General features: G+C 34.3%; 1 protein-coding gene across 12 annotated transcripts in view; it reads right to left on the minus strand.

Moving 5' to 3' along the window:
- The window catches only part of ptprc (protein tyrosine phosphatase receptor type C), a 38,964-nt gene extending 32,242 nt beyond the window's left edge, over window positions 1–6,722 (minus strand). For 4 of the 12 annotated variants that reach the window (XM_048163649.1, XM_048163656.1, XM_048163663.1 and 1 more), the window contains exons 1-2: window positions 6,409–6,721; window positions 6,226–6,320 (exon numbers count right to left, since the gene is read on the minus strand). In XM_048163649.1, coding sequence (XP_048019606.1) covers window positions 6,226–6,280 — 55 coding nt within the window. In that variant the 5' untranslated portion in view covers window positions 6,281–6,320; window positions 6,409–6,721. Of the gene's footprint in view, window positions 1–6,225; window positions 6,321–6,408 lie in introns of all 12 variants that reach the window. The other 8 variants (XM_048163633.1, XM_048163641.1, XM_048163679.1 and 5 more) reach the window with 8 other exon arrangements.
- Window positions 6,723–10,254: the final 3,532 nt, after the last annotated feature.

Genomic DNA, 10,254 nt, shown 5'->3' on the forward strand with positions numbered 1-10,254 from the left:
GGTAAGAGGCCTGCGGCTAAAGGAAAAAGCAACATTTGAGAAACTAGAGGAAAGAACTACAAACACTGTAAAACTACAAACCTACACAAAAGGTCAAAGAAGCTTTTTCTAGCGAGCCGTACACTTTCAAATTAAATCTCTATTTATGAAGAGCTTGCATGATAAAAGGTAGGAGAATAGAAGCCAATATCAAATTAATTAACTATTGTATTAGCTTTAGCATTAGCCATTTTAAATGAGAAAAGAATTTGCACCACAATACAATAAAGTTTAATTTGGTGCATGGCTGTCAAGGTCAACAATAAAAGATATGAAACATCACATAATGTCACAAAAGGGGTAATCATTACAATCTTTACTCGTGTGTGCATGTGAGGAGCCTGTGGCTAAAGGAAAAATCAAGTTCATTTGAGATAGTCGACTACAGGAAAGAACTACAAACACTCTGAAACTACAAACCTACACAAAAGGTCAAAGAAGCTTTTAGCAAACCGAACACTTTCAAATTAAATCTCAATTGATACAAATCTTACAAATGTCTAAATCTGAGAACTTGCCACATGTGTGTTAAAGGAGATTTTAAATTTGTAATTTTCTTTTCATCATCTAGTCCATACTAACTCATCACTGACTGCAAGAGAGCATGTCAAAAGGCGATGATATTACCTTTTGCTCCTGGTTCTGAGACTTGAGCCATGTGTGCGGGTGAGGGGCTTGTGGCTAAAGGGAAAAGCAAGTTCATTTGAGATCGTCAACTACAGGAAAGAACTACAAACACTCTAAAACTACAAACCTACACAAAAGGTCAAAGAAGCTTTTTCTAGCGAGCCGTACACTTTCAAATTAAATCTCTATTTATGAAGAGCTTGCATGATAAAAGGTAGGAGAATAGAAGCCAATATCAAACTAATTAACTATTGTATTAGCTTTAGCATTAGCCATTTTAAATGAGAAAAGAATTTGCACCACAATACAATAAAGTTTAATTTGGTGCATGGCTGTCAAGGTCAACAATAAAAGATATGAAACATCACATAATGTCACAAAAGGGGTAATCATTACCATCGTCATTCATGTGTGTGGGTAAGGGGCCTGTGGCTGAAGGAAAAAGCAAGTTCATTTTAGATAGTCAACTACAGGATATAAATACAAACACTACAAATTTATATTTAAGACCAAAGAAGCAATTTTCTCTAGCAAGCTGCACATTTTCTAATTAGACCTTGGTTGACGAAGCCAATATCTTATATGCTGAAAGGTAGAAGAAGAAGCCAATCTCAGTTTTCACTAGAAACAGCACAATATTTGAAACATACAAAAACAACAACAACAAAAAAAAAAAACTTATTTTAGAAAATGATTCCTGGATGGTGTAGGGCATTTGTAGAAATTTGTTCTCTAAAACTGGATTTTTTTTAAAAAATTATTTACCAAAGCAGACTGCATTTGACAGCTTGTACAAATCATTTAGAAAAAACAAATGGTTACACTTTATTTTGATGCTCCCCAACACACGTTCTACCGACTATAAGTAACTATGCAAGTACATGTCAACTTTATTCTGCTAACCCTAACGCCTAACAGTCTACTAAAACTCTAATAAGAGTTAGGTGACTTCTAGGTGCAACATTACTTATATTTAACAGAGAATGTCTAAAGGGGACCATCAAAAAGAAGTGTAACCAAACAAAAAAATGAGAAAAAGTTCACTGACAACTGAAAAGCGGTTTCATTTAGAAACAAGTCAACTATCGCAAACCAAAACACTCACACAGTATATTCAGCAGTTCAATTCCTTTGAAACCCAAGTGAAACACAGTCTCCTTGTAAAACCATTGGCTTTGGTCAGAAAAAGGGAAGGGAGTTACTAGCAGTGGTCTGTATGTGGCGCGACCTGGCTGCCATGGAAACGAAGAGCGCATACAAACAATTTCAGTTTCTCAACCACAGCTTCCTGTAGCTTGACAAAACCCTTCCCCCGTTCTCAAGGCTCAGGCACTTTTTGCTTTCTTTTTTCTTCTGTTCGCCAGCGTATGGTTGTGTCACTCATATACTGAGCGTGTGCCTGAAGGGGGAGGGGTCAGAAAAACTTCTGAGAGTGGGGGGTAGATAATAAGATATCTATAGATATGCAAATTATATCTATGCAATTCGTTATCGTTTACATGAGAGCTTTGACTACATCATATGTAAGTCAACTAAGTATGTAGTGCAGTTTCATTAATAATCAATGCATTCACCTAATGCAATGTCAAATCTGGTGATTTTTAACCCTTATGTGTCTTATTTTTAGCATTCTGAAAATGTCTTAATCTTACCTTAACTTTTAGTAACTGGCATTTTAACTCAAGTGTCAGAGCAAGCAGTACTTTTTCATTTATTTTCTTTGCCGGATGTGGTTTTGCTCGACTTGGTTCACAACTTGAGGTGCGTGCATTCTGAGCGTGGCTGTTTTAGCAGGTCCACCCATTACATGGAACATGACAGCATGAGAATAATGACTTTAAATTGCCTGTTTCGTATGTCTCATTTTAGAGGATTCTTTTAAAAAATATTATATTTTAATTTTACTGCCTTGTCAAACAGACCACAGTGACAGTAGTGAAGTTTGCATAAACCTAAATCTTCTGCAAGTTATTTAAAGTATTATCTAAACCTCCAAACTGCACTATATCCACAAACATGGACTTTTAAAACAATGTACATTACTGTGCAAAATTCTTAGGCCACCATTAGATGTTGTTTTAGCCATGATATAATGACCATATATAATTATAATTAAGTCTCTTTATTAGAATATAATCAGAATACATTTGAATGTAGTAAGTATTTAGTGACCTCCCCTTACACTTGAGCAATAGCAGGAACCAGCTCTTTTAAACCTACATGGAAAGGAAAAGGACTGGAAGGCCAAGAAAACCTTTAAAAATCTGATGAGAAGTTTCTCAGAGTTTCTTCTTTGAGAAACTGGAAGCAGTCCAGGAAGTCACACTAAATACTGATTTTTGCTTAAAGAAGCCATTTTGTTCTGCATTTTTTTTTTTACATTTTGTGTACATATTTCCTGTATTTATGTTTGTATCATAATAAAGAGACTGAAAAATAAATATGGATGGTTATTAAAACAACAAAGCTTCTGGTGGCCTAAGACTTTTGCACAGTACTGTTTATCAACTATATTCAGTAATAATGGTCGAATATCATATTACGCATTGGTTTTAAAACAATTATTATTAGGCCCAATAATCTTCACGATTAGTCTATAAATGTTCAAATAATTCCTTTCAAATTCGTTTCATCAACACTGTAGAAGATGTTTTTTCAGTTGTGTTTCATCGTTTTGGCCTTTTACAATAAATTGCAAAAGTTTAAACTGCAGGCACCACTACTATTTAAAAATATAAGGCAGTAAGTGTATTATTATTCATTTTACTTAAGTTTATCTTCTTTTTTTTTTTTTTTTTGGTAGAATTGGTTAAAACTATTTAAAGGCCATTAAGCTGAAGGACATGCCATTAAAGTCCTTACTAGTTACATATCAGACATATCAGACTTAAGTTGTATGCTAGTTAAAAATCACAAAATAACTTTAACACCAAAGTTGCGACATGTATCTCTCATCTTATAAGATTTTGAAGATATTTTGAGAGTGAATTAAAGAAACATACTGGTTAAAAACCATACATCTTTCTACCTATGATATTATATTTACACTTGAATTCAAGCAAATACTCGTTTACTGGATAATTGTTGGTTTGTAAAAAACTGTGCCAATTTACTCTTCTGACAAATGAAGCCAGGCAACCGCCCACAATCAAAAATAATGCAGGTGGCGCATTTGGTCAACACAATGTGACAATTGCCTAGTTACCGCAGAGTTCAAGTATATGTACAGTCTATACGGCCTCATTCATGACATGCAGACATGAAGTCAACACTAATTCAATGCTTTTATGTACAACAAAACTCAGCTTGTTACAAAAATCTAACAATATATGAAAATTGGGTTTTGATGATTAAGTGTAAATAGGCATGGAAGCTATAGAAATTGGACATGTTAAGAAGCTATATGAGCAATTCTGATGTAAAAATTATGGTTTGCGGACCACAAAATGATATTGATGATATTGGATATTCATGATGCTGAATGCCATGAACTGTCAAGCTCCACAAATGACAAAAAAGCAGTAAAAGTCAATTTAACATAGTCAATGTGACACATGTAGTATATTCCATGCCTTGACACATTTGTATGCAGATTTAGTTTTTTTAAGACTTAAATTTCGGTCTGTTCCTCACAAAAAACTATTGTCTGACTTCAGAATACTCGGAATATAGCAGTATGAACTACTTTTATGATGTATTTAGTCATTTTGATACTTAACAGCCTTTGGTCACAATTAACTTTCAATGTATGGAAAGGTGCAGCGTCAACATTCAGCTAAATATCTTCTTTTGCGTTCCACAGAAAGCAGAAGAAAGAATGTCACACATGTTTGGAACGACATGGGAGTGAGTATAAAATGACAGAATTTTCATTTTCAGATGAGCTAACCCTTTAACAATTAAAGACAGCATCCAAATAAGCCTGTAAAGCAGCATCATATACTGATTTCATGAATATTCCCCTGAGCATTGACTCTTAGGCCTCAGTCTCACTCATAGGCCCATCTTTCGATCTTTGGCTTCCTTTTCTATGTGATTTGCATGTACAGTGCAGTCACAAGGATTCTCATACAGTCTCAACCCACAGCATTTTTATATATAGTCAAAAGATATTTAGATTATACACGGCTCACGGCACATCTTCAGTAACTCTCACGAGCACCATTTTAGCCGGCAAATTACGAGGCATAGAAACCGGCTCAAAATGGAACGAGGAAGTGGTCAAAGGCATGTGCAGCAAGACATCATGTTCAAGAGCATCGTGCAATGTGACATCCAAAAGAGCGTCAGATAAAAATATAATATAATACAATTTTCGATAAAGTGTAAAATTTACTAAGGAAAGTTTCTATCCTTGTTATCTTAATATTACATTAAATTAAATAATAAGGCTAAACAACGCATAAGAATATTAAAATATTAAACAAATATATTATATAAAATTCTAAAATGTACATTATTTTTAAATAATGTTTTTAATAAAATGTAATTTGCTATGAAAACCTATTTATTTATATTATTATAATTATTATATTATATTAAGGACAGGAATTTGCTTAGTAAATTACATTAATGAAAATACATGATTAAAAAATTATTATTTAAAATGATAAAATGTACATATATTATATTGTATTATATTATTACATAATTTTACTAAATGTGCAAAAAAAAAAAAAAAAAAAAACAAGTTTCAGTTGCAACCAAAAAGGGTTTTACAGGCTGATGCAATTTCCCCAGAAATAATTCCAAAGAACTCAACTCAAGAATGTCAAAAATGTTCTTCACAAGAACAACTCAAGAGCCTTTACTTTTAAGACAGCAGAACAGAACTCTATAAAATAACAAATAGATTGTCAACAACCCCCATCAAAATGTGGCAGATGAAAGCAGGAAATATTGACTGTCAGCTCGGCCTCAGCACCGGTCAAATCTAGCAGAACCTCAAGCAAGTTTAAGGGGACACACCCAAAGCAACCTGATCTTTGACAGCTCCTTTACCAGGTAACACAATCTAGAACCCAACACACCTCGCAAGAGTCCTGCCACAGACCCTTTTGAAAGATCAAGTTAAATGTTTTGCAAAGCGCTCTTTTGCAACATTTCGCCTTCACTCTGATGCTTTACAAAGCAACAACTTCTCACTTTGGCAGGATAAAGAGAATTCCCCTTCTTCTCAGTCAACGATGATGGCGATTCTCAGTAAAATAATAATACTGCCAATAATTACAGATAAAATACTTCAAATAAATTGAGGGCTCAGGCCGTAAAATTGTTTGTCCTGAATGTACACACTAAGATTTGATCATCATTGACGTCCGTCAAGATTTATGGACACACTCATTCATCTTAAATTCAGTACTTAAACTGATAACTAGTGATGGTAAATAAGTTTCAATGAACTGAATGATGCGATGTTACACAACACAGAAACTGGACCAAACTATGAATCAATCTACATCATTAATTCACAAAATTAGTTACCATAAAAACATAAAAATATCCTGTGTCAAAAAATCTTTCTATCTATAAAAAAAACCTATAAAGTTTTGTACTTACATAAGACCAAGCATAGGACCAATACCAAGGGTCCTAGTGCAAAAAATCTCGCCATATCCAAGGGTTCAAACGCCTCTTCTAAGACACCATATGTCCTATTTGAAACAGACACAGATCTGGGTTAACCATCAGAATGCGTAATGGCTTTCTGGCATCTCTTGCTCTGTTTTCATTTAATCTTACGTGTTCTTATGCGTCTAATCAGTCGGTCCTGTTGCTGGTGAGTGTTCACCTTCAAAAAAATCCTTAAGATGTTTTTAGGGTCTAGAGACAGCAGAGCAGTGCCAGAGACACTCTCCCCTTCAGCTTTGCGTTAAGGCCCTTTCTTAACAGGAAGTTGCAATTTCATCTACGCCACACATCTCTCGCCTTGTACTGTGTCATGTCCTTCAAATGAGAAATGAGAGAAAATGATCTCATTTGTGCTTTGTTTGTTTGACGACCTGCATCCACAGTGAGAACAGCCCCTCCAGAAGATTTTGAATTAAAATCACCTTAACTTGAACATATGAGCAATTCAAGTCAAATGTCATCAGCGAAGCAGAAATTGTTACTTAACTTCACCGATCTAAGCATGCCAAAACCTAAATGTTCCTCTTCTTCTGTTGAAAGATAAACAAGTTTTCTTTCAGTGAAGATAATTAAATTAGCCGGACACAATATTACTGCAATAAATATCAGTACTTTGGGAAGTGTAGTTAAATTCAAGGACTGTAAGTAGCAGTTAAAATATGACATTTGTATAAATATTTTATTTTACTCTATATTTATATGGCAATAATTAAAACCCAATAAAAATTAGTAAAGAGAAATCAGCAACATTTCAGCAAAGTTTTGGTCCCATGACCTCCATCAGACATGAAGGTCCGAGACTGAAACATTGCTGAATAAACTGACAATTTTTGTTGGAATAGTGTGTGGGATTTCTCTTTACACGCTACATATATATATATATATATATATATATATATATATATATATATATATATATATATATACACACACACACAGACACACACACATATTCCTTCATATATTTTGTATATTTTTTACAAGTACATGAATTACTCACCAAAATACACAGGATACAGCAATATTATAAAATAAACTAATAATAGAGACAATAAAATAGACAATAGACAATAAAATAAATTAAAACAAATCTTGGCTTCTGATTGGTCATCACTAAGGGGCCGTTTACACAACACCTAAAAACAGAAAACTTATGTGTTTTGGTCATTCATTTACAAATGCAAGCGTCTGAAAACGGGATTCAAAGTTTTTTGAAAATGATACCATCATCATCATCTCCATGTAAACTACAAAAACGCAAACATGTGAAAACGTGGAAGTCATGCGCATGCGTTCAGTCTATAGGCGCGTAGTGTTTCTTAGCAGTTAAAATATGATTTTTTTATGAATATTTTATTTGACTCTATATTTATACCTATACACGTAGGACAAAGGCAATAATTAAAACCCGATATAAATTAGCAAAGAGAAATCAGGAACATTTCAGCAATGTTTCGTTCCTATGACCTCCATCTGGAATAGCACTAGAATGAATAGTGGAATAGGGATTTCACTTTACTAGTTTATATATATTAAAACAAATCCTGGCTTCTGATTGGTAATCACTGAGGGGCCGTTTACACGGCCTAACTAAAAACTGAAAACTTTTTATGCATTTTGGTCATTTATTTACACGACAACTGCGTTTTTGGGGCCTGAAAACGCAAGCTTTTGAAAATGGGATTCAAAGTGCAAGTTTTTTGAAAATGATACCCTTACATCATCTCCATGTAAACTACAAAAACCCAAACATGAAAACGTGGAAGTCATGCGCATGTGTTCAGTCTATAGGTGCATAGTGTTTCTTTACAACGTGACATCGCCAACTACTGGCCTGGCATGAATAATACAGTGCTTTTAATCATTTTCACAGATCCGTCTGTACGCAAAACTTTTCAAAAACACAAACACTACATTGTTGTCATGTAAATGTACCCTAGGTATATTGAGATGTTCACTAAGGTCAACTACTAACCTTGGTGAACATCCTGCACCATAAAAAAGGGCGTTTTCTCCAGGGGTGGTGCCTTGTAAATTTTTTTAGATGAGGACATTATAAACACAGAAAACAAATTACACCAAGAAATATTTCAAAATATGAGATAAAATAGTGTTTAAATAACAAATTTTGTTATTGCATTTTCACTGAGATCTTAAAGTGTGGTGTGAATGTGAGGGAGATGAAATACAAGCAAAAATTCACACAAGTCCAAAAATAGTCCGCAAATTGGCTGAATATCATTAGATGGACTAGTTAGAAACTATTGCTATCTGTAAACGATGAGGGTTTTAGCAACCACTCAGGTCTTTTAAATGAATTCTGCACCCGCATCCCTGTGCATGCGAGCTTTATGATACCTGCGGTATATACTGAAGATCTGACTTATGATCCGAAAAGGTCACTATTAATAAACCCCAAACTTAGTGATGTGACTTTGCTTCCTCATTTTGTAATACCAAGTATTATATATTTTACCATTTTTAATTAAATAACATTTTGCTTTCACTTTGTCTCTTTAATAGTTTTATTATGCTCTAAATATTTTATAAAAACAATACGGTACTGGAAGCCATATTGTACACTTAAAAAAGTTTCATTAAACATTTTGATGTTGATATTTTATAACTGACTCACGCAGCTTACAAAACTTAAGCTGTGTTGCTTTTTCACTATTTCTCACTTTCCAAGCCCTGCATGTAGGCAGCGCTGCAAGATACCACTTCCTTGCCTGTTCTTTTTTTTTCTCTCCTCTCTTTTTTTGGTTTCCCGCCTGTTTGAGGAAGTAGCACAGAGACAAAGAGGCGTGCAAAGATGAAAACTCGACCTGACAACCTACTGTATGAACAGAGTCAGATAGTAATGAACTTCAAATATCTGAGGGATCAATTATCAATGAAGAGAATTCAAAGAGATCGATTATTCAGAGATTTTTTAGACCAAATCCAATACAACGCAATAAAAGTACTGTGAGAATTACGTGCGTGTGTAAATTCCTCTTTTCTTTACTTCTCTTTAGTACTCTAAGAGAAACTGTAGGCAAAATGAATCATTTCTTCCACTTTTTTTTCCACTCACATCACTTATTGCTCAGAAGACATGTGCCGGAGACTATAAAATCAACTTCCTGCCAAAGCTTGTGCCATTGATACCAAGTATAGTGTGAATGTTCATGGGCTAAATATAGGCTAAATATATCTGCTTTGATGAGGGACAGGTTTTTTAAAGGGTTTCATCTCTTGAAGTTTGCTTTTTAAAACTGAAGAAAATTAATGTTTTGAAAGTGTAAAACAAGGAATAAAACCTCAAACAGTCATTGTGCCTACAATTAAATTGTAGGCGGTGGGTAGTTGGCTGCCTCAAAGGGTGATCAACCACTTCCGGAAGTCTGTTCTCTGTATCAAAAGCACATTTGCAATTGTGCACAAGCAAATACACATCAGGCACGTCAACTCCACACACATTTATACAAACTGCAAAGGCCGATGAGTAATTCTAGTACTGTGGCGTGAAGAAAAAAAAATTACCTATCGACTCACTACAAGTGAACTTACTAAAAACAATGTAAATGTGGCACATTACAGCACATGTTCTAGCACCTGGAATTTCAACATTGTTGACTGTGGTTAAGATTGTGTGTTTCACGATAAAATGAATGTATATTTTTTGGAGTTGAAAATCTCGGTAGCATCCGGGAGAGTTAGCGAGGAGATAGGAGTTAATATGGATAACCCTGTTGAAGGTATGTTTTGAAGCATGGAAGCTGGTTTAGGACCAGCATAAACTGGCTTCCATGCTTCAAAACATACCTAACCAACATATGCTGGTTTTTTCAACAGAGAAAAATGTGACAACATTACAAGAATTCATTTATAAATAAAAAAACTAGGTTAGTTTGCAAAACATAAACAATCTAAAGAAATAAAGAGCGAGTAATGTTTCATTTCTTAGTCTATATA

The sequence above is a fragment of the Megalobrama amblycephala genome, linkage group LG2 (genome assembly GCF_018812025.1).
Source record: "Megalobrama amblycephala isolate DHTTF-2021 linkage group LG2, ASM1881202v1, whole genome shotgun sequence".
In the NCBI taxonomy this organism is placed as follows: Eukaryota; Metazoa; Chordata; class Actinopteri; order Cypriniformes; family Xenocyprididae; genus Megalobrama; species Megalobrama amblycephala.